At 44.9% G+C, this 25613-nt stretch overlaps 1 protein-coding gene across 4 annotated transcripts in view; it reads left to right on the top strand.

Annotated features, from left to right (window-relative positions):
- Positions 1-25613, top strand: part of SLC17A5 (solute carrier family 17 member 5) — a 198939-nt gene that overhangs the window by 109249 nt on the left and 64077 nt on the right. For all 4 annotated transcript variants that reach the window (XR_012243890.1, XM_073626804.1, XM_073626803.1 and 1 more), the window contains exons 3-4: positions 10005-10238; positions 19921-20008. Coding sequence is in view for 3 of the 4 variants with exons in the window: in XM_073626804.1 (XP_073482905.1) it covers positions 10005-10238; positions 19921-20008 (322 nt within the window). In the remaining variant the exon portion in view is untranslated. The remainder of the gene's footprint in view (positions 1-10004; positions 10239-19920; positions 20009-25613) is intronic.

Below are 25613 nucleotides of genomic sequence, written 5' to 3'. Positions count from 1 at the left end.
TTCTCCTTTAAGGTAAATGCATGCTATGCCTATTGTCGCCACCGGGGGCTGCCAAGAGCACATACCTTCTCATGCTGATGTCTGTCTCAGTGTTCTCACGCTGCACAAGCTCCTCTGGCCGGCTCCAGGTAGGATGGGATGGGGGGGGTTTTCTCCTTTGGATATTCCCCCCAGGCTAGGGGGAGGCCGCAGAGGGTCTGTGAGGTGGTTGTACACCGCACTATCACCACCGCCGCCATTGCCACGTGCAGGCCCCATCACTACCGGCCTCTCTTCTTCCTCCCCCACCCCCAGCCTTTCCTCCATGCTTGTTCTGGAGGGTCGGCTAGCGCGGGAAGCTCTCGTTTTTTTGAAAAACGGGAGGGGGGGGGGGGGAGTCAGCACAGCGTCCAGCGTGCTCAGACGCCCACGTAGCCGGCTGCATGGCTATTAAAGGCACACTTTACAGGTGCACAAAGCCTTCGGAGGGACACAGCGACGGTCGCATATAAGGTGGGACACAGGCATTCTCCTAGGCAGCATTTACTAAGGTAGCACCAGACTAGGCATTTGGTAGCAAGTCTTTTGCCAGACTACATCGCTCAGCAGTCAGTGTTCATTTTGTGATACCTCCCACCTTGTTGCTTTGCACTATGGGTAGAAGAGGTTCAAATACCCCAAGAACCAGAGGCTCTAGGGGATCTCATTCAGGTTCTGATGACCCCCTTTCTGCAGCATCCCCCCCCCCCCTAAGGGGCCAGGGACAGCTAGCCAGGGAGAGCCGTTGGGGTCAGGGGCTACACCTGCTTTTGGCACTTCAGCCCCTGTATACATTACACAGGAGGTTTTTTCCTCAGCCATTAATGGTTTAGAGGAAAGATTAATGGCTGTGATTACATCTTCACTCAGTGGAAGAAAACGTACTAGGCCTTCCTCTGTTTCCCAAGACCATCTGGCAGAGGAGCTCTGGGATAAAGGAGAAGAATCCCTTTCAGAGGATCAGAATGGGACGGATGATTCCTCTTCGGAGGAATCAGTTGGAGAGGGACCCTCTTCGGCTTCCCAAGAGGAGAAAGTCTTAGTACAGATCCTTGCTGGATTAGTCCGCTCCACATTTAAGTTGCCCATATCTGAATCAGTTAAGGAACCCTCTTCTTCTTTAGGGTCACTGAAACCTCCTCAAACAGCACATGCTTTTCCTGTTCATAATTTACTTGAAAAGCTCCTTTATTTTGAGTGGGATCACCCAGATAAACGTTTTTTTTTCCGCCGAAAAAGTTTTCAACACTTTATCCTATGGAAGAAAAGTTTATTAAAATGTGGGGAATACCGGCCATTGATGCGGCCATTTCTTCCGTAAATAATAGTCTGACTTGTCCTGTAGACAATGCACAGATGCTCAGGGATCCTGTGGATAAAAAGATGAAATCCCTATTGAAGGATGTTTTTTCCTTAGCAGGTTCAGTGGCTCAACCTGCAGTAGCAGCGATTGGAGTCTGTCAATACTTAAGAGACCATGTTAAGCAGGTCATCAAAGTTCTACCTGAACAGCAGGCCCAGGGGTTGGCTAACCTTCCAGCGGTCTTATGTTATGTTGTTGACGCCATCAGAGATTCTATCATGCAAACCCTCGTCTTTCACTTGGTTGGTGCATATACGTAGAATCCTATGGTTGAAAAATTGGTCAGCCGAAGCACCATGTAAGAAGCTGCTGGCTGGGTTTCCATTTCGTGGTGCAAGGTTGTTTGGAGAAGACTTTAATAACTATATCAAGAGAATCTCCTGTGGGAAAAGCACTCTCTTACCTGTTCAGAAGAAGAGTAAGTGCCCCTCTTTCAAACTGACTCTTTCCCCAGCGCCAGGGGCATCAGCCTCCAGGCAGTCTCGACGGCCTCCTCCGTCTGGGTTAAGAAACAAGAGTCAATCCCAGGGACAAAAGAAGTCCTGGGGGAAGAAGCCTACTAGGCAAAACACTAAGGCCTCCTTATGAAGGGGTGCCCCCACTCGCTCGAGTGGGGGGAAGACTGCTTCAGTTCTCAAGGCTCCGGCAGGAGGACTTCTAGGACAGATGGGTAATCTCCACGGTAACCTTAGGGTACAAGCTGGAGTTCCAAGAATTTCCCTCTCCTCGTTTCGTCAGATCAAGTGTCCCCAGAGATGAAGAGAAAAAGCAGTCGCTCCTTCTAGCGTTAGAGCGACTTTTGTCGCAGGAGGTCATTATGGTGGTTCCCACGAAGGATCAAGGATTGGGCTTCTATTCCAACCTTTTTACGGCCCAAAAACCAAATGGGGATGTCGGACCCATTTTGGATTTAAGGGATCTGAATCTATTCCTAAGGATTCAGTCCTTCCGCATGGAATCAATTCGGACAGTAGTCTCCATCCTGCAGGGAGGAGAATTTCTGGCATCAATAGACATCAGAGATGCATATCTGCATGTGCCCATTTTTCCTGCTCATCAGAGGTTTCTGTGCTTCGAGATAGGAGGGCGCCATTTCCAGTTTGTGGCTCTGCCTTTCGGGATAGCCACTGCACCTCAGGTGTTCACAAAGATCTTGGCTCCTCCTCTGGCCAGATTAAGGGCTCCAGGTATAACTGTCATAGCATACCTAGACGACCTGCTCTTGATAGACCGGTCGGTAGCCTCCTTGAACGGGAACTTGAGGACCACAGTCAAGTATCTGGAACACCTAGGTTGGATCCTCCACCTAGAAAAATCTTTCCTAAAACCAGTAAGAAGACTGGAGTATTTGGATCTGATCATAGATACAAGCCAGGAGAAAGTATTTCTTCCTCAGGCAAAGATCACTGCTTTAAGGGAGCTGATTCTGGCAGTCAGGACCAAGAAGGGTCCTTCTGTCCGCCTTTGTATGAGGCTGCTAGGAAAGATGGTGTCTTCATTCGAAGCAGTTCCCAATGCTCAGTTTCATTCAAGACTGCTGCAACACAGTATTCTGTCGGCCTGGAACAAGAATGCAATTCCGATGCACCTGTCTCATGCGGTGCGTCAGAGCCTCAATTGGTGGCTAATACCCGAAAACCTGCAGAAGGGGAAATCCTTTCTACCGGTTACCTGGACGGTGGTAACAACAGATTCCAGTCTGTCGGGTTGGGGAGCAGTTCTGGAACAGTCTGCGGTTCAAGGGGTATGGTCCAAGACCGAGAGGACCTTACCCATCAACATTCTGGAGATCTGTGCGGTATATCTAGCCCTAAAGACCTGGACTATCAGGCTACAGGGTTGCCCGGTCAGGATCCAGTCCGACAATGCCACATCAGTGGCTTTTGTCAATCAGGGAGGCACCAGGAGCCGAGCTGCTCAAAGAGAGGTGAACCAGATCTTAGTCTGGGCAGAGAAGCATGTGCCATGCATATCGGCAGTTTTCATTCCAGGGATAGAGAACTGGCAGGCAGACTATTTAAGTCACCAGCAGTTACTCCCAGGGGAATGGTCTCTGCATCCCGACGTCTTTTGGGCCATATGCCAAGGATGGGGGGTTCCAGATGTACATCTCTTTACATCCCGATTCAACAAAAAGATAGACAGATTTGTGGCAAGGACAAAGGATCCTCTTGCATGCGGGACGGATGTGTTGGTGATTCCGTGGCATCGGTTCTCACTGATCTATGCATTCCCGCCAATTCTGCTACTGCCATGACTCCTTCGCAGGATCAGGCAGGAAAGGAAGCCAGTACTTCTGGTGGGCCCCCACTTGGCCCAGAAGGACTTGGTATGCAGAAATAGTCAGGATGATGGTGGATCCCCCGTGGACCCTACCGGTACGCCCAGACCTATTATCTCAAGGTCCAGTGTTCCATCCTGCCTTACAAACGCTAAATTTGACGGTTTGGCTATTGAAACCCACGTTCTGAAGAGTCGTGGGCTTTCAGGTCCGGTGATATCTACCTTGATCAATGCAAGGAAGCCAGCTTCCAGAATGATTTATTATAGAGTCTGGAAAGCTTATGTATCCTGGTGTGAATCCAGGGGTTGGCATCCCAGAAAATATGTGATAGGTAGAATTCTTGATTTTCTACAATTGGGATTAGAGATGAACCTGGCCTTGAGTACTATCAAGGGCCAGGTCTCGGACTTATCAGTATTGTTTCAGCGGCCACTTGCTTCGCATTCTTTGGTCCGAAACTTTATGTAGGGGGGTGATGCGTCTTAATCCTCCAGTTAAGATGCCCCTAAACCCCTGGGACTTGAATTTGGTTCTGTCTGTGTTACAGAAACAGCCTTTTGAACCAATACGTCAGATTCCTTTGGTCTTGTTGACAAGGAAGTTAATTTTTCTGGTAGCCATTTCTTCTGCTAGAAGAGTACCAGAATTAGCAGCTCTTTCCTGTAAAGAACCTTATTTGATTGTACACGAGGATAGAGTGGTATTGCGCCCTCATCCTAGTTTTTTGCCAAAGGTGGTTTCAGATTTTCATCTAAACCAAGACATTGTTTTACCTTCCTTTTTTCCAGACCCCTGTTCTTCGGAAGAGAGGTCACTACATTCTTTGGATGTAGTAAGAGCAGTCAAGGCCTATCTGGAAGCAACTGCTCAAATTCGCAAAACAGATGTTTTGTTCGTGCTGCCAGAGGGTCCCAATAGAGGACAGGCAGCGTCAAAAGCTACCATTTCTAAATGGATTCGACAATTGATTATTCAAGCTTACGGTTTGAAACAGAAGATTCCTCCGTTTCAGATCAAGGTACATTCCACAAGGGCTATTGGTGCTTCTTGGGCAGTGCATCACCAGGCCTCTATGGCTCAAATCTGCAAGGCCGCAACCTGGTCTTCAGTCACCAGATTTTATCAGGTGGATGTGAGAAGGCATGAGGATATCGCCTTTGGGCGTAGTGTGCCGCAGGCAGCGGTACATGGTCCTCAGGTCTGATTGCACCCTACTTGGTTGTGATTCCCCTCCCCTCAGATAGGATGTCCCAGAGCAATGCTATCAGTTATTACTGAGGCTCTGTGTCCCGTGATGTTCGAGAAAGAAAATAGGATTTTTTTATAACAGCTTACCTGTAAAATCCTTTTCTTTCGATGGACATCACGGGACACAGAGGTCCCGCCCCTCTTCTAATACACTTATATTCCTTTGCTACAAAACTGAGGTATCCCTGTAAGGGGAGGGATTATATAGGGGGTTAAACTTCCTGGTTAGGGTGTGCCAGTGTCCAATCACCTAGTGATACCTATATAACCCATCAGTTATTACTGAGGCTCTGTGTCCCGTGATGTCCATCGAAAGAAAAGGTTTTTACAGGTAAGTTGTTATAAAAAAATCCTATTTTTTGGTAAGATACTCCCAATAGGAGTTCACGTCTAAAGGAACGCAGACCCTGAAATTTTCCTCATTAGAGCCCTGTAGGTGCAGCAGCTGATTGATAATTATGAAACCACTTCCATTAGACTCACTCGGCATATGGGCACAGACAAGCACACAAGGATTTCTTCAGAATAACAAAAGGTAGGAATCTGCAACAAGGGCTGTTAAAATCCTTGTACTGTACATGGTTCACCCAGATGGGAATGTTTTATCATTGGAAAACATGGGGAATGACTTGTCATGTGACTTTGATGTCCAAAGTTGCATAACAAGTTGCACAAGTGTGAATGGAGCCTCAAAGTGGACCTTCAGTCATTTTTCTTCAACTTTCCATCTATTAAATCTTCTGCCCTTGCTGTTTTAACTTTGGATAGTACCTTTTTTTTTTTTTCTGCCAGTAAATTCTCTCTCGATCTCTCTCGATCTCGAGATCTCTCTCGATCTCGAGCTCTCTCTCGAGCTCTCTCTCGAGCTCTCTCTCTCTCTCGAGCTCTCTCTCTCTCTCTCTCGAGCTCTCTCTCTCTCTCTCTCGAGCTCTCTCTCTCTCTCTCGAGCTCTCTCTCTCTCTCTCTCTCTCTCTCGAGATCTCTCTCGAGATCTCTCTCTCTCTCTCTCGAGATCTCTCTCTCGAGATCTCTCTCTCTCCAGATCTCTCTCTCTCTCTCCAGATCTCTCTCTCTCTCCAGATCTCTCTCTCTCTCCAGATCTCTCTCTCTCTCGAGATCTCTCTCTCTCTCTCTCTCTCTCTCTCTCTCTCGAGATCTCTCTCTCTCTCTCTCTCTCTCTCTCTCTCTCTCTCTCTCGAGAGAGAGAGAGAGAGAGAGAGAGAGAGAGAGAGAGAGAGAGATCTCTCGAGATCGATCTCTCTCTCTCTCTCGAGATCTCTCTCTCTCTCTCTCGAGATCTCTCTCGAGATCTCTCTCTCTCTCTCTCGAGATCTCTCTCTCGAGATCTCTCTCTCTCCAGATCTCTCTCTCTCCAGATCTCTCTCTCTCTCGAGATCTCTCTCTCTCTCGAGATCTCTCTCTCTCTCGAGATCTCTCTCTCTCTCGAGATCTCTCTCTCTCTCTCTCTCTCTCTCTCTCTCTCTCTCTCTCGAGATCTCTCTCTCTCTCTCTCTCGAGATCTCTCTCTCTCTCTCTCTCTCGAGATCTCTCTCTCTCTCTCTCTCTCTCTCTCTCTCTCTCTCTCTCTCTCTCTCTCTCTCTCTCTCTTAGTTACATAGTAGGTGAGGTTGAAAAAAGACACAAGTCCATCAAGTCCAACCTATGTGTGTGATTATGTGTCAGTATTACATTACATATCCCTGTATATTGCGGTCATTCAGATGATTATCTAATAGTTTCTTGAAGCTATCAATGCTCCCCGCTGAGACCACCGCCTGTGGAAGGGAATTCCACATCCTTGCTGCTCTTACAGTAAAGAACCCTCTACGTAGTTTAAGGTTAAACCTCTTTTCTTCTAATTGTAATGAGTGGCCACGAGTCTTATTAAACTCTCTTCTGCGAAAAAGTTTTATCCCTATTGTGGGGTCACCAGTACAGTATTTGTAAATTGAAATCATATCCCCTCTCAAGCGTCTCTTCTCCAGAGAGAATAAGTTCAGTGCTCGCAACCTTTCCTCATAACTAAGATCCTCCAGACCCTTTATTAGCTTTGTTGCCCTTCTTTGTATTCGCTCCATTTCCAGTACGTCCCTCCTGAGGACTGGTGCCCAGAACTGGACAGCATACTCCAGGTGCGGGCGGACCAGAGTCTTGTAGAGCGGGAGAATTATCGTTTTATCTCTGCAGTTGATCCCCCTTTTAATGCATGCCAATATTCTGTTTGCTTTATTAGCAGCAGCTTGGCAGCTTGAGCCTATCATCCACTAGGACCCCCAGGTCCTTTTCCATCCTAGATTCCCCCAGAGGTTCTCCCCCCAGTGTATAGATTGCATTCATATTTTTGCCACCCAAATGCATTATTTTACATTTTTCTACATTGAACCTCATTTGCCATGTAGTCGCCCACCCCATTAATTTGTTCAGGTCTTTTTGCAAGATTTCCACATCCTGCGGAGAAGTTATTGCCCTGCTTAGCTTAGTATCGTCTGCAAATACAGAGATTGAACTGTTTATCCCATCCTCCAGGTCGTTTATGAACAAATTAAATAGGATTGGTCCCAGCACAGAACCCTGGGGAACCCCACTACCCACCCCTGACCATTCTGAGTACTCCCCATTTATCACCACCCTCTGAACACGCCCTTGTAGCCAGTTTTCAATCCATGTACTCACCCTATGGTCCATGCCAACGCACCTTATTTTGTACAGTAAACGTTTATGGGGAACTGTGTCAAATGCTTTTGCAAAATCCAGATACACCACGTCTACGGGCCTTCCTTTATCTAGATGGCAACTCACCTCCTCATAGAAGGTTAATAGATTGGTTTGGCAAGAACGATTCTTCATGAATCCATGCTGATTACTGCTAATGATATCATTCTTATTACTAAAATCTTGTATATAGTCCCTTATCATCCCCTCCAAGAGTTTACATACTATTGATGTTAGGCTAACTGGTCTGTAATTCCCAGGGATGTTTTTTGGGCACCTTTTTAAATATTGGTGCTACATTGGCTTTTCTCCAATCAGCTGGTACCATTCCAGTCAATAGACTGTCTGTAAAAATTAGGAACAACGGTCTGGCAATCACCTGATCTCTTTATCTCTCTCTCTCTCGATCTCTCTCTCTCTCTCGAGATCTCTCTCTCTCTCTCTCGAGAGAGAGAGAGAGAGAGAGAGAGAGAGAGAGAGAGATCTCTCTCTCGAGAGAGAGATCTCGAGAGAGAGAGAGAGAGAGAGATATCTCGAGATCTCTCTCTCTCTCTCTCGAGATCTCTCTCTCTCTCTCTCGAGATCTCTCGAGAGAGAGAGAGATCTCTCTCTCTCTCGAGATCTCTCTCTCTCTCGAGATCTCTCTCTCTCGAGAGAGAGATCTCTCTCTCTCTCTCTCTCTCGAGATCTCTCTCTCTCGAGATCTCTCTCTCTCGAGATCTCTCTCTCTCTCTCTCTCTCTCTCGAGATCTCTCTCTCTCTCTCTCGAGATCTCTCTCTCTCTCTCTCTCTCTCTCTCTCTCGAGATCTCTCTCTCTCTCTCTCTCGAGATCTCTCTCTCTCTCTCTCTCTCTCTCTCTCTCTCTCGAGATCTCTCTCGAGATCTCTCTCTCTCGAGATCTCTCTCGAGATCTCTCTCTCTCGAGATCTCTCTCGAGATCTCTCTCGAGATCTCTCTCTCTCGAGATCTCTCTCTCTCTCGAGATCTCTCTCTCTCTCGAGATCTCTCTCTCTCTCGAGATCTCTCTCTCTCTCGAGATCTCTCTCTCTCTCTCGAGATCCCCTCTCTCTCTCTCTCTCTCTCTCTCTCTCTCTCTCTCTCGAGATCTCTCTCTCTCTCGAGATCTCTCTCTCTCTCGAGATCTCTCTCTCTCTCGAGATCTCTCGAGATCTCTCGATCTCTCTCTCTCTCTCTCTCGAGATCTCTCTCTCTCTCGAGATCTCTCTCTCTCTCTCGAGATCTCTCTCTCTCTCGAGATCTCTCTCGAGATCTCTCTCTCTCTCGAGATCTCTCTCTCTCTCGAGATCTCTCTCTCTCTCGAGATCTCTCTCTCTCTCTCTCGAGATCTCTCTCTCTCTCTCTCGAGATCTCTCTCTCTCTCTCTCTCTCTCTCTCTCGAGATCTCTCTCTCTCTCTCGAGATCTCTCTCGAGATCTCTCTCGAGATCTCTCTCTCTCTCTCGAGATCTCTCTCGAGATCTCTCTCGAGATCTCTCGAGATCTCTCTCTCTCTCGAGAGAGATCTCTCTCTCTCGAGAGAGAGAGAGAGAGAGAGATCTCTCTCTCTCTCTCTCTCGAGATCTCTCTCTCTCTCTCTCTCTCTCTCTCTCGAGATCTCTCTCTCTCTCTCTCTCTCTCTCGAGAACCTGTACTGTGTTGATTGCAGCATGATATTAAATAACAAAAGACAATAAATGGTGCTCAAATATTATCAATATGTATAATCACCACTGACAGTCCACTAAATGTAATCATCGGTGACCATCCTCTAAATGATACCATGTAACAGTCCACAAAAATCTTCCACCACCGTGCAAGAAGTTATCTACCAAGAACTGTGTATCCTCCTCCTGTGAACAGAAGAAGTACAAACTCACCAGAACCAGATTCTGCCAAAGATTAAGCAGCAAACAGTGTTCAATATAAGCTAGGCCCTTTCTCATTCACTCCAGGTCTTAACCAGCACATGAAGATTCTCCACTCATCCACTAGGGGCAGCGGTGCTTACTGGTCACCATGGAAAGCTCACAGCCAATGCAGCCAACAGGCATCATAGTGTAGAATTTATTAAAACTCTTTAACTACATACATCTTCAACAATCACCCCGAATAAATGCAAGACGTTCGGTCTATCCAGTAAAAAAAAAAAGCTGCTTATCCACTTACATCAACATCTGGTTCCTGTGTGGCGGCACTTTCAATGGTAGATTTAACAGACCAAAAGGAGCAAATAAGGGAAATTCTTAGGGTTTGCATATACTTTAAAACATTGTGTGACATGAATGCCAGTGTTCTGCATAACATTTGATAGGGAAGGTCTGCAGAATACCATAAAATAAATGATTTGCTGATAACTTGTCTATTCTTTACATTTTCAAGGGCAAGACGTATAACTGGGATGCAGAGACCCAAGGCTGGATACTTGGCTCTTTCTTCTATGGTTACATCATTACCCAGATCCCAGGTGGATACATAGCTGGAAAATTTGGTGGCAAGTTGTTGATGGGATTCGGCATACTAGGCACTGCAGTATTTACTCTATTAACACCAGTGGCTGCAAATTTGGGAGCAGGTTACCTTATAGCAGTTCGAGTCCTTGAAGGACTGGGAGAGGTAAGTGTGAATTGTACCTAATGTGAAGGATAACAAGTGTTGCCTTTCATTTATGAGCACTGAAGAAATGCAAATGTCTGAAATGCTCTTATTTATATTGGAAGGTTTATAAAATATAGCTGGAGTTGAAAGCAAACTAGTCCCTATATTTAGGGAGAATTTAGTCCCTGGAATTCATAAAGACTGAAATATGCAGATTTTGTGAAAGTGTGTCTCATGCATTCTAAAATTGGTAAAGAATGTGCCAAATTCATCTACCTGTCTAAAATTTGTACTTGGCTCATGCTGCGCCCTTATAGAATGCATGAGAGACACAAACAAATCCGCCTGAGCCAGTTTTACTCTCTGTATGCCTAAAGTGAGTTGATCTTAGTGACACAATATAAAAGTGTTGCATTTTAGAACTGCTTGAATTTGGTGCACGAGTCGCTGTCCGAACCAAAGGTGTCGCAAATGCTTCATGAATTTGGCCCATTACATTAATGAAATCCCCTGTCTTCCTGTAGTAACACAAATGAGACCTAATCTCCAGAAATTCTTTTGTAACTCCTTCTCTGTTGAGCTGCATAGATCAACGCAAGGGCACAGAGATACCAGTTTGTTTTATATGTGTCCTTATCATAGCGTGACACTGAAAAGGTTAAAAACAAAAATTAGGAAAGAAAGGTAATCCTGTGTTTTTTTTGTTGTAAGAAAACAACACAAGTATGTACGCAATCTAACATGAGCTGGTATTAACAAGCCCTTACTATGCATTGGTTTGTGGTATCATTTGGATTTTAGGGTTGTACCTCAGAATCAAATGTTCCTAGCGATGAAGCTTCAGGTAAAATCTGAAAACTTAATATTTTCCCACTTGTGAAAGCCAGAAAATGAGCGTAGTGAACCCCTTTGTTAATACAGGAAGGGATGGCAAATAGGCTTGTAGTTTTCCCGCAGGCTTAAGCCCCGTACACACGATCAGAATATCGTACAAATAATACAGTGATCGTACGATAATCGGATCGTTCGTACAGAGCTTTCGAGAGCCGATCATGACAGTTCATCCGATATTATCCGATTGGATATGCACAAATTTTTTCGTACGATGCCAGATCGTATGATTTTCGTTTAATCAGTACAGTTGTTGTTCGAAAATGCAATACAAATACATTACAACACATTACATCACTTCCGAATTTTAATTCTGTCATATGAGAATTTTCGTCACTTTAGTAGGCTCTTTAGGTTTGATCTGAGATAAAGCATGCAAAAAAAAAACAACGCACGATCATTTATCTGATAATCTCATCGTGTGTATCAGGCATTAGCTGGTGTGGTCTGCTACAATAATTTCCACCCCGTGCTTACTATATAGTGGTAGAACAGTTATTCGGTCCTGGATTTTATGCTAGAAATATCAGGCTGGTTGTAGCTTGGCCCATTGTGTTGTTTGTCAAAGACTGCATATGCATTGCAGTTTTGTTTGGTCATAAATTTTGTATCTGTCAGTAAACACCAAACCACATTTCTTTATCATACATCGTGGGACACAGAGCCTTAAGTAATAACTTAATGGGTATATAGGCACCTTCAGGTGATGGACACTGGTATACTCAATCCAGGAAGTTCACTCCCTATATAACCCCGCCTCCTATCAGGAGTACCTCAGTTTTTTCGTCAGTGTCTAAGGTGTTGGTCACAAGTGAAGATGTGCTCTGAGGAGCTCCAGGAGGGATCCATGCTGAATTTATATAGCCTCCATAGACCAGATCCATCCAAAGTGCCAATGAGGCCAAAGTGGATGGTACCTGGGCCTCGTATCTGAAGCACGAGGTTTTGACTGTAAGGCCTCTCTTTGTAGGGCTGGACCCCGGGACCCAGGGCTTTGGTCATGCTACATTACCTAAAGCTTTCCTGGTGGGGTGCTTTTTACAGGTCAAAGAGAGTGGAACCCCGATAAAAAGGGACCCGATCCTTGAAGGTTTGCTAAACGCAGCCCACCGTGATGGGTGAAGGTTGGATTGTCTGTTAATTCAGAAAATCCTGCGGCGGGGATAATGTAAGGGAAGAAACTTAGGAACTAAAAAGTCCATCTATGCTTTCTTCAAGGAGAAAAAATTTTGTCATGCCTTAATTCTCCACTAGAGGGAGTATATGCACATACCTTAATCTGTTGTCTTCACTGCAAAGCTCAGTGGCAGTCTGTGTGTGGCCGCAGCGGGATTCCTCTCAGGTAAGAGATCTGCCAAAATGCTTCTTTTCTCCCCCCTGAAGGGACAGAGGGTTAGGGAAACACCAGCAGTGTACCCCCCTTGTAATCCCAACCCCCCCCCCGCCGCGGGGGGGGGTATGAAGGTCCCTAATTTTGTTCCATCTGTTGTGTCCTTATGCCGGCTGGTGTCAGGGGCTCGGCCTCTTCCCCCTCCTCGTGTTGGATCTGTAGGCCCGAAAGCCACCCGCAAGCAAGCGTGGGAACGTTTTCAAAACAAAATGGGGGGTGGGTTTATGGAGGGGGCGGGGCCTAGGCACAGCGCCATGCAACATACGAAATGTAGGCAAGATATGGTGAGAAATACTCCTGCGCTTGTGAGGCCATTTGCTGCACTAAACGAGTAGTATTGTAGAAAGTGGAAGGATTGGAGGAGATGATAGAGCGTGTCCCACTGCCTTAACTGACCCGGGGTGGTCTGGAAAGGACTGTATGGTAGGAGGTGGATGGAAGGCGCATGATCAGACGCTTACATCAAAACATGTATGGTTTAATCATGTATAGGGAATGCAAACATATAAATATTGAATCATACAAATACTACATTGCATAAAAACAGGTAACAAAATAGGCACTAAAAAATTAAAATTGGGGTATGCCCATGTTGAGGCAAGTATTTAAAAAGGGCTGACGCGTTTCGAGGGTAACCTCTTCATCAGAGCCAGGAGAACAGGAGCACAGTCTGTATGGGCCGGTAGGCCGACATGTGTACGTGGAAAGGAGTGGCTAGTAGGAGGGGATGTCCTGTGGTGGATAGTTGGTTATTCCAAGTTCCATACTAGCATACTAGCAACGCCATGCAACGTCTATGAGGACGCACGGCAGGCAAGCAAGCAGGATAATAAAAATACAGCTGGAGCAGTCTCTCCTCGGCTGACGAGGCGGAGCAAGCAAGCTGCACACGGGACACAGGAGCTGTGGGGCACGGAAGGGTGGCAAGTGGCATTCCTGATACAGGAAGACTTTTTTCCCAGCACTAGGCTGAACTTAATAGCGGCATTACTGTCATGACTATGTTCAGCGATTAAGTGCAATTTAATAGTGCCTCTGCTTTTGTGCTTGGGACTATGCGATTGAACCTGTTCGGATCGGCACACACATGATCTGCGGAGCGCTCTGCTGCCTCAGCCTTAGGAAAGGCTGTGGCTTTGGCCTAGCTCCGGAGCGGCGGCCACCTTGGTATACCCGGCTGCGGCGGTGTATTGTCATATTCCGCTCCCCATCATAGAATGCTCCGGAAGTGACATTCCGTCGCCGCCATCTTGCTACACCCCACACTCGTCCACAGTAAGGATACACTAAGAAGGGGGAAAGCGGACATGTTACACCCACCGGAGTTTTGCATTTTACATGTATTTATAACAGTAAAATCAGTTTATATAGTGAAATACAGGACTTTGAACTTCGTCAGACTGCTTGGATGTTATATTTTAAAAGCAGCGAACTTCTGTCAGATTAGCAAACCTGTGAGATGAGCAGGGTTGCCGCTGCTTTTAAAATTCAAGATCTAAGTAGTCAGAGGGAGTTGTAAGTACTGTTTCACTATATAAACTGACTTTACTGTTATAAATACGTGTAAAATGCAAAACTCCGGTGGGTGTAACAACATGTCCGCTTTCCCCCTTCTTAGTGTATCCTTACTGTGGACAAGTGTGGGGTGTAGCAAGATGGCGGCGACGGAACATCACTTCCGTAGCAAACTGCGATGCATAGTGCGAAGTTTCTGGCCGCAACTTCACTTCGGGAGCATTCTTTGATGGGGAGCAGAATATGACAATAAAGCGTCGGTGAGCTGCGCGCTGACATCATCACCCCTCAACTCAACCCCTCAACTTGTGGATCTGATCTGGCCGGCTTCTATTTTGTAAGGTATGTATACAGTGGGGAGTCTGTGGATATTACAGCAGTGGGGGAGATTGTGGATATTACAGCAGTGGGGGAGATTGTGAATATTACAGTGGGGGTTATGTTTATTTGTCTTTTTTTTTTTTTTTTGCTGATCCAAAAATGATCCGATCTGTGATCTCTGATCCGAGGTACGATCCGAACCGTGAGATTTTTGATCCGTTGCACCCCTAGTGGGCACAGGATGAGGTATTACCCTCAGCCGATCAGGAGGAAATACAAACTGATGATTCCTCTGTGGAGGAAACAACGGTAGATGAACCTTTTTCAGCCACACAATCTGAGAAGTTGCTGATACAATCTCTTACGGAGATGGTTCATTCTACTTTCATGCTACCCCTAGCGGAGTCTCCTGAAAGCACAGTTTCTTCCTTGGGTTCTTTAAAACTTTCACAGCCTTTGCATGCGTTTCCTGTGCATGCATTACTAGAACAGCTTATTTATGCTGAATGTGATCACCCAGATAACCATTTTCTCCCTCCAAAGAGATTTTCAGTTCTCTATCCCATGGAGGAGAAATTCACCAAAAAATGGAAGGTACCAGCAGTTGACGCTGCGATTTCCAGTGTGAATAAAAGTCTAACTTGTCCAGTAGACAATGCACAAATGCTTAAGGATCCAACAGATAAAGGGTGGAATTCCTGTTAAACTCCGCTTTTTCCTTGGCAGGTGCTGTTACTCATATATAACCAAGTGTAGCGCTAAAAAATGAGAAAGAAAATATTGCTATACCACATATAATAGCAAAATGAATTGTGAAAAGATAGTGTTTTGTATACTTTGTGAACATTCATTCTTGTATGACGAAACGCGTCGGGAGGACTCCACTGCCGCCATTTTACTTGCAGGCGCTTTTTATTCTGAAATGTAAGTGTTTTTCCTTTTTAATAAATTTTTTATGGTTTACGGAATTACGCTATGAGCCCCTTCTTCATTACATGTGGGTAATGTCCGTTGGTGTCCGAGCTTCCATATGAAGAAGACCTCTTTGGGATAGCAACGTTACAACTTCACCATTCACCAGCCCTTGGTTCCCTACCTTCATTGCCAGTGAGCAATCCAAGCCTGTTTGACCCATATAGCGTATGCTAGGTGGGTCCCAACTTTCTGGTAAGCCTCCAGTCATCCTAGGTGGCGGTTTCGCACAAGGGTCTGTCAGCACATGTTGGATTACATACAGAAATCTCTCACGAGTATATGTTTTGGAATTTATCACCATTGCAAAATTTATGTTCACCGTATCTGCACATTCAGTTTTGGACTTTATTGCCATTTTTACATCCTGTTATCACTTTTGGTGACCCTAAGGCTTTATAACATAAGTGTTCTATATGTATGAATGTTCACAAAGTATACAAAACACTATCTTTTCACAATTCATTTTGCTATTATATGTGGTATAGCAATATTTTCTTTCTCATTTTTTAGCGCTACACTTGGTTATATATGATTTATTACAAATTTTCTATTTGTTGTGTTAGCTGCTTACATCTATGACTTTTTTGGAGTAAGCGCATGGTTTATAGGTTTTTTTATGCACAGGTGCTGTTACTCAGCCTGCAGTTGCTGCAATAGGCATCTGTCAATCCCTAAAGAACCAATTTAGATAGGTCCTTAAAAGAGGTTCCCGCACAACAAGCCCGGGAATTGGCCGAACTACCAAAAGCATTATGCTTTGCCATAGATGCCATTAAAGATTATATTCACCAGGTGTCCCGCCTTACGCTTATGCTTGTACATATGTGTAGAATCCTGTGGCTAAAAAATTGGTCAGCTGAAGCACCATGTAAAAAGCTCCTGACGGGGTTCCCTTTTCATGGCGATCGGCTATTTGGGGATGATTTGGACAAATGCATTCAAACAATTTCTAGTGGGAAAAGTACTCTTTTGCCAGTCAAAAGAAAGTATAAACGCCCTTCATTTAAATGGGCTCTTTCTCCTGCGCCAAGGGCTTCCGCCTCTAGGCAGTGGTGATGGCCTCCGCCGTCAGACTCTAGAGGAAAACCTCAGGGTCAGGCCCAGACTCAAAAGAAGTCCTGGGGCCAGAAACCCGCAAAGCAGAATCCTAAAGCCTCATCGTGAAGAGGCACCCGCCCTCCCCAGGGTGGGGGGAAGACTTCTGAAGTTTTCAGAAGTCTGGCAAGAGTAAATTCAGGACAGATGGGTCATTTCCACGGAAACTCTGGGGTACAAGCTGGAATTTCGGGACTTTCCACCGTCTCGTTTCCTGAGGTCAAACGTTCCCAAAGATCCAGAGAAAAGGCAATCTCTGTTTCTGGCACTAGACCGATTAATGGCTCAGGGGGTGATCATGCAGATCCCCACAGAAGAGCAAGGTTTGGGGTTTTAATCAAACCTCTTCACAGTACCAAAACCGAGTGGAGATGTCAGACCCATTCTAGATCTAAAGAATCGAAATCAGTTCCTGAAGATCCGATCCTTTCGCATGGAAACGATCAGGTCAGTAGTTTCTATCCTACTAGGAGAAGAACTTCTGGCATCTATCGATATCATGGATGCATATCTGCATGTTCCTATATTTCCCGCTCACCAAAGATTTCTGCGGTTCAAAGTAGAACAGCAGCATTTCCAGTTTGTAGCCTTGCCCTTCGGGCTAGCTACAGCACCCTGGGTGTTTACAAAAGTCCTGGCCCCACCTCTAGCCAGGTTAAGGGCACAGGGCATGAAAGTCTTGGCGTACATAGACGATCTATTGCTAATAGACCAGTCGGTGGCTCGTTTAGAGCAAAACGTGCGCATTACAGCCAGTTGCCTGGAAAGTTTGGGTTGGATTCTCAACCTAGAGAAATCTCCCTTAAAACTGATAAAAAGACTGGAGTGCTTGGGTCTGATCATAGACACAGCCCACAAAAAGGTGTTCTTGCCTCAGGCAAAGATCAACTCCATAAAAGAGCTAGTGAGGATGGTCAGGTCAAAAGGAGATCCCTCCATTCGCCTTTGCATGAGGTTGTTAGGAAAGATGGTGGCTTCATTCGAAGCGGTTCCCTATGCCCAGTTCCATTCAAGGCTGTTGCAAAACAGTATCCTGTCTACTTGGAACAAAACAATTCAAGCTTTAGACTTTAGACTCACTGATCTATGCATTTCCTCCTATTCAGTTGCTGCCTCTACTTCTTTGCAGGATCAAGCTGGAAAGAAAGCCGGTAATTCTGGTAGCACCAGCATGGCCCAGAAGGTTATGGTATGCAGAAATCGTAAGGATGGCAGTGGAGGATCCATGGTCCCTCCAACTACGGCCAGACCTACTCTCACAGGGGCCGATATTCCATCCTACCTTATGGTCTCTAAATTTAACGGCTTGGCTACTGAAACCCACATTCTGAAGAAACGTGGGCTTTTCGGGTCAGTTCAATTAATCTCTACCCTGATTAATGCAAGGAAGCCAGCTGCCAGAACTTTATATTATAGAGTCTGGAAGGCTTATGTTTCCTGGTATATCTCCGAGGGTGCCAACCCTTGGATTCACATCATAGGCAGAATTCTTGCCTTTCTACAATTAGGGGTAGAGATGAAGTTGGCCTTCAGTACTATTAAGGGCCAAGTCTCAGCTTTATCGGTCTTATTTCAAAGACTGCTTGCTACACATTCTTTAGTCCAGGGTTTTATTCAAGGGGTGATGCGGCTTAATCCGCCAGTCAAACCTCCTTTGAACCCTTGGGACTTGAACTTAGTTTTGTCAGTGTTACAAAAACAGCCATTTGAACCGATACAGCATATTCCCTTAGTCCTTCTGACAAGGAAGCTGGTGTTCTTGGTTGCTATATCCTCAGCAAGAAGGTTTTCGGAATTGGCTGCTCTTTCTTGTAAAGAGCCATACTTGATTATTCATGAAGACAGAGTGGTGTTACGCCCTCGTCCAGACTTTTTTGCCAAAAGTAGTTTTAGGTTTTCACCTGAACCAAGATATTGTCCTGCCATAATTTTTTCCAAAACCATGTTCCAGGGAAGAGAAGTCACTACATTGTCTTGATGTGGTGAGAGCAGTGAAAATCTATTTAAAGACAACTGCTCAGATTAGAAAGACTGATGTCTTATTTATTCTGCCAGAGGGTCCTAAGAAAGGACAGGCAGCGTCTAAATCCACTGTCACTAAGTGGATTCAGCAAGTTATAATTTAAGGGGCAAGATTCCCCCTTTCCAAGTCAAAGCGCACTCTACCAGGGCAGTTAGTGCTTCTTGGGCAGTGCGTCACCAGGCCTCCATGCCTCAGATCTGTAAGGCCGCAATTTGGTCTTCAGTGCATACATTCACAAAATGTTATCACGTGGATGTAAGGAGGTATGAGGATATTGCCTTCAGGAGCAGTGTGCTGCAGGCAGCAGTTTAGGTCCTCAAGTCTGGGGGTGCCCTACGGTTGTCTCTCCCTCCCCTCAAATAGCATTGCTATGGGACATCCCATTAAGTTATTACTTAAGGCTCTGTTTCCCATGATAAAGAAAATAGGATTTTTATAACTGCTTACCTGTAAAACCTTTTCTTGGAGTACATCATGGGACACAGAGCTCCCTCCCCTCTTTGGGGTTTAAGTACTCCTGATAGGGGAGGAGGCGTTATATAGGAAGTGAACTTCCTGGATTGGGTATACCAGTGTCCATCACCTGAAGGTGCCTATATACCCATTAAGTTATTACTTAAGGCTCTGTGTCCCATGATGTACTCCAAGAAAAGAATTTTACAGGTAATCTGATATAAAATCCTATTTTATATGCAAAGAGATCTAAAACATTTTGCATGTAAAACTCATGTATGTCTTTGTGTGTGTTGGGGAATTAGGGAATAATCATAATTGTGTACTTTGTAAAGCCCAACTCCAGGAAATTTAAAAAACCCACTGCGAAGGTTTAACTTCTCATTTATGTCTATATTTATGTAAAAACACTTTAAATTGCCCAAACCAACATTTAGCAAAAGGCACTCTCTTATGCTCCTGGATTGGATTGTCCTCGCATCCAGTGCAGGGCCATGCCCATGACCTCAATCTTGAGGTCAGGGGCATCCAACCGCCGGAGTGCAGTGGAGAAGAGGCCGTGGGGACCAGTCAGGCAGCATGGTGGAGCCTGTGGGAGTGAAGGATCAGGTAATAAAACTGCTTTACCCACACTCCCTAGATGTAAATGAGCAATTAATCTTTGCAGCAGGACTTATATTTTTCAGCTTTAAAGTAAAGCAAAATCTGAAGAAAATGTGCCAGAAATCTCACTGTGTTTAAGCGCAATTGCTACAAGTGACAATCTCCCACAAAATATAAAATGTATACAGAATGTGTGTAATTAATTATTAAACCTTAAAAGGAATATTCACATATAGTTATATGCTCCTATACTGCTGCCCACACTGTGTTTCCGTATGTGCCAACCAAAATGATATACAAAAGCATGTTTGAAGAACGTTTGACATTATTATGGACGTTTGTATAATTTTTTTATTGTTTCTACATATACTGCGTGGCAGTGTTTTTATATATAATTATTTGTAAACAGTTGATTTAATCCAATGTCTCCACAGGGTGTGACTTTCCCAGCCATGCATGCCATGTGGGCCTCTTGGGCGCCACCTCTTGAGCGCAGCAGATTGTTAAGTCTTTCTTATGCAGGTCAGTATATAAAGATTCAGCCATGTTTTTTTCTTAATGACCACAAGTGTCCTGATTATTGCTAAAACTGGGAGGGACCAAGTTAATGCAAGGCCAAAGCTAGATGACTGCATTTGCCCACCTAATCAAGGTACGTGTGCATGATCATTTTTTTCCCCAGTCATCTTCCGGGATGGCTTGCACAGAGAGAGAAAGGCTCCTCTCACCTAGAACAGGAAACGCGTGATCCACATTATAAAAGAAGGCCCACAAGGATGGCGCTGGATCCACAGTGAAGTCTTGGGTCCTCCACACCAATATAAACAAAGGGCACTGGCATAAGATGGCGCTGGGATACTTCCTGGACAGTGAACATGGAAGAGCCAGAGACTGCTGATGCAGGTGTGGAGGCACCATCACTTGACTTTGACCCTAAGGTAAGAAAAGGGGGGGGGGGGGGCTAGGGCGCTCCTATCTTCTTTTCTTACCCTCCTGTGTGGGGGTGTTTTTGTAGGTGCACAGGTGTAACCTCCCTCTAGTTGTAGGGTTGAGTCACATATAGCATCACAGGTCCTGGTGGTGAGTGTTTTTTAAAGATTCTAAGGCATGACTTTCTGCTATCCACCTGGGTGTTTTCTTTGCAATCAGTTTGTACTTCAGTTAAAGCAACACTGGTTTGGTTTGTCTTTTGCTTATTTCCAGGACCAAAATCGAGAGTCCAAAGAAAGCAAGACAGATGCTTCTAGGAAGAGATGCCCTGTCTGTACTAGAAAAATGCCCGCTGGTTGGAAAAAGGACATACGTCGTGATTGCATTGATAACCTGGTCAAGAAAGAAACAAGCCTGCTATTCAAAAACTTCATTGATTCAATGAAAAAGGAGATGAAGCAGATTCTCTGAAGTAGTTCAAACCCCCGTGCACAGGATTGTGGGGCAAATCCCGTCCCCGGCACATCCGGCGCAAGCACCAGAGTGATGCCGATTAACCCCTTCTCTCAGGCAGGTGACCCCTGAGGGGATACCGGAGGGGCTGGAGGAGAGCTCAGAGTCGGCTTTGGATTCCGATGAAGGGGAGTTTAAGGAGGACAAGCCAAATAAAACCCAAAGATTCCGGTTTCACCTAGAGGAGACAGATGAGTTTTATTAAAGGCCATATATGATACCCTGGAGTTGGATGAACCAGAAGATAAAGAACTGTCTGTGCATGACCTGTTGTATGCAGGTCTCCAAGCCAAGCAGGCCAGAACCTTTCTGGTTCATGCTTCACTAAAAGAAACCATGTTGCAGGAATGGAAAGTACCAGAAAAAATAATCTTTCTCCCCAAAATCCTCAAAAGGAGATTCCCTTGAAAAGAAGAGGATACGGGACTATGGTATAAGTGTACCAAGTTAGACGCCTCCCTATCGAAAGGCTCGAAGGGATCGGAGCTCTCTTTTTGAAGATACAGGCTCATTAAAAGAGCCAATGGACAGAAAAGCCGACGGTTACTTGAAAAAGGCATGGGAGGCCTGTTCAGCTAACTTTAAACCTGCCCTTGCCACTACCTGCGTAGCACGTACTCTAGATGTGTGGTTAAACAGCTCTGCTCGCTTCTAGAGTCACATACTCTTAAAGAGGAGATCCTGGAGGCACTACCAACTTTAAACAAGGCAGTGGCTTGTATAGAGGATTCCTCCACAGAGTCTGAGATTTACAGCCAGGGCCACAGCCTTAGGTAACGAGGCCTGGAGGGCTATCTGGTTAAAATCCTGGGAAGGGGATACAGTCTCAAAAATTAAGCTCTGTTCTTTTTTTTTTTTCCCCTTTTTCAGGCGAATTGTTGTTCAGGAAAGAGTTGGAGTCGGTACTCAAAAGGTCAGCCGACAGGAAAAAGGGTTTTCTTATCCCCAAAATCAGCAACAAATGTAATTTTTGTTCCTTTCAGGGGCCAAGTGGCAGCAGAAGGGAAAGACGGCGGCAGAACAAAGCTTATGCAAACAGGCAGGATCAGAGAAAAGAAAAAAAGGAAAAGAAAGAAATTTAATAAAGTGCACAAAGGGTTCAAAGCACTTACAAGACCATCAGTGTTAAAAGATATGATAAAATCAGGAGTCCTCATCTGTGGCATGTGTCCATCCTCAGCATGGTGGTAGAGAGCAGTATAGAGCCGTCCAGCAGCTGTAAAGTGTTCTCATACGTGTTGGAGAGAGGAGACAGCAGGGAAGCCTGTATTCACTGCGGGACACACAAGGCTGATGGTGTCAGTGGAGAGAAGGGGGCGGTAGCGCGTTTCGGAGCATGTGCAGCTCCTTCGTCAGACCTACGCCCATACTTCTTAAGCTGGCTTATGAATGGTGAGCGGAAGGAGTATGGGAAGATGTTGAATACACAATGATAAAGGAAGTGACAGATGTATTACAAGGACAGCCAAGACCACCGTGCACTCGCAAATTGGATCATTACCATCAATGCTATATACAATGAAGTCCTGAAGGAATTTGACACGGGTACAGGGCACAGATGGCAGTGGTTAAATTAACAATAATAAATAAGTATACAAACGTAAGGTTGACATTGAATCAGTATACAGGTGTGTTACATGGTCGGCCGGGTGTCTATATGCATGTGTTACAAAGATGGCCGGGCATTTGCACACATGCAAATAGGGTCGTAAATCTAATGTTGAGTTGGCAATGAATAAATATACAGCCGTGTTACAAGGGCGGCCAGGCGGTTATACGCATGTGTTACAGGGGCGGCCAGGCGTCTATGTGCACGTGTTACAAAGGCAGCCGGGCGTTTTTACACTTGCAAATAAAGTCAAAAGTCTAATGTTGAATTGGCAATGAATAAATATGCAGCCGTGTCACAGGGGCAACCATGCGTCTATACACATGCAAATGAAGTAATCTGTTGAAAGGGGATTTTTAAAATGGGAATAAGTGATGGTATATAGTGGATGTTGTGTGAATTGTACTGATTATGTCTGTAACAATGCTGAATATTACTTGTCTATGAATAAGTGTATAGGTTTGTTACAAAGGCGGCCGGGCGTCTATACACTGAAGACAGGTAGAGGAAAATAGTGGATGCTTATACAAAGTGTACGATTTGTGCAGATTATGCCTATAGCAATAATCTCATGGTGAGAGGTATTACTCAACTGTGAATTAGTATATAGAAGTGTTACAGGGGCAGCTGGGCGTCTATAAACTACAGAAGGGTAATAGGAGGTGGTAGATGCTTATGCAAATAGTACAGATTATGCCTGTAGCAATACTCTGATGATAATAGATAATAATAGACTGTAAATAAGTATGCGGGTGTGTTGCAGGGGCAGCCGGGCATTTACACACGCCCCTGTAACACACCCGCATACTTATACGTATAGATATGCAAAGCGGCAACCTGGTCCAGCTTTCATATGTTTGTAAAGCACTATAGGCTGGATGTGCTAGCAAATCGAGACCAGTCCTTCGGCAGAAAAGTGCTGCAGGCTGTGGTCCCGCCCTGATCAGGTAGTTCTATTTTGTCCTCTCTGTAAGCTGTCCTGGAAGATGACCGGGGAAAAAAACAGGGTTATTGCCTGTTAACGCTCTTTTCCAGGAATCTTCCAGGACGGCGTCAGTCTCCCCCCCCCCCCCCCGTTTCGTAGGAAAAATTATGTAAAGCTAAGTTTATTATTTTATCTGTGCCTTCTGGTTATTTGTTAATACTGAGGAGCCATGGCCTATTGGCGGTCTTTTATAATGTGGATCATGTGTTTCCTGTGCTAGGTGGGAGGAGTCTCTCCCTCTCTCCCCCGTCCTGAAAGATTCCTGGAAAAGAGCATTAACGGGTAATAACCCTATGTTTGTTTGTTTTAAGTATATGAATAATTTGGGTATTTTCTAGATTGTGGAAAAACATTTAATGTCCTAAGTTAGTCGTTTGCAGTAAGTGGGTAAAATAATTGTAAAGTAGAAATATAATCTTCCTTAACCACTTAATGACCAGGCAATTTTTTGCGAGACCGCACTGCGTCGCTTTAACTGACAATTGCGCAGTCATGCGACGTTGTACCCAAACAAAAGTTATGTCCTTTTTTCCCCAGCTTATATTGATTTGGTTTGTACAAAAGTTATAGCGTCTACAAAATGGGGGATAGATTTATGGCATTTTTTATTATTTTATTTTTTTTAACTAGTAATGGTGGTGATCTGCGAGATTTTTTTTTTTTTTTTTTTTTATCGGGACTGAGACATTGCGGCGGGCAAATCGGACGCTTTTGACACTTTTTTTTTTGGACCAGTGACAATTATACAGCAATCAGTGCTATAAATAGCCACTCATTAGTGTATAAATGTCACTAGCAGGGAAGGGGTTAACACTAGGGAGTGATCAGGGGTTTAAATGTGTTCCCTATGGGTGTTCTAACTGTGGGGGGAATGTGGCTAACTAGAGGAGGAGAGAGATCATTGTTTCTACTTGGTAGGAACACACAATCTCTCTCCTCTCCCCTGACAGAACCGGGATTTGTGTGTTTACACACAGAGATCCCAGTTCTCGCTCTGTCACGAGTGATCGCAGGTGCCCCGCGGTCATCGCCCCCACCGGGCACGCGCATCGGCTCCGGGGAAGCGCTGTGTGCCTCCTACAGCGTCTTAGAGGCAACGTACTGCTACAACGGCTCGCGCAGCAGTGCCAACCTGCCGCAGCATAACTGCGGTGGCTGGTCAGGAAGGGGTTAAAGACCAGGCCATTTTCTGACGTTTGATGCTTACAAGTTACAATCAGTATTTTTAGCTAGAAAATTACTTAGAATCCCCAAACATTATATATATTTTTTAGAAGAGACCCTAGAGAATAAAATGGCAGTCGTTGCAATATTTTATGTCACACTGTATTTGCGCAGGTGTCTTTCAAAAGCATTTTTTTGGGTGAAAAATACACTTCAACGAATTGAAAAAAAAAACTAAACAGTAAAGTTAGCCCAATTTTTTGTATAATGTAAAAGGTGCTATGCCGAGAATCGTGAGAGAACCATCATCTTCCAAGCAGAAAAAATTGTGATTCTCATTTTATCCAGAATCGTGCAGCTCTATCTTGGAATAGTGTTGTACATTAATGGTGAATACAGATGAATTTGCAGATTTATTGATTATGCACTTTATATTGTGTGGATTATGTGTATTTTATTGAGTATGTATTTTATTAGGTCCATTTCATTAAAGGATAAGTTCACTTTTTTTTTTTTTTTTACACATTTTAGCTCCCCTATGTACCAATTACTATTAATGCACCTCTGTTGCAGAAAAATACAAGCTTTCTTTGATTTTAAGAACAAGGCCTTAACTTAGCCCTGGCTATATTTCTTAGACTCAGTGACTTCCTGGTATATAGGTTTGGGATGGAGAAAACGGTAAGGCACAGGAAAGAGTTTACCAGCTGACCTCATTAGCACACACACCCCCTTCACCCATAAACTATATTTGTACAGCATCCCTCTACTCGTGAGTTTGCCTGGCTTGTCAATGTAGGTTGCCACAGCTGCTATGTTTGCTATGTCCGCATGCTAAATTCTCTGGGGATGTGGGTTGAACGCCCCTGATGCAGTGCAAAGACAAGACTGATTGGATACAGAGTGATTGGATAGATAGTGTCTCC

This window comes from Aquarana catesbeiana, linkage group LG04, assembly GCF_042186555.1.
Source record: "Aquarana catesbeiana isolate 2022-GZ linkage group LG04, ASM4218655v1, whole genome shotgun sequence".
NCBI lineage: Eukaryota > Metazoa > Chordata > Amphibia > Anura > Ranidae > Aquarana > Aquarana catesbeiana.
This window is presented reverse-complemented; position numbering and strand designations above follow the sequence as displayed.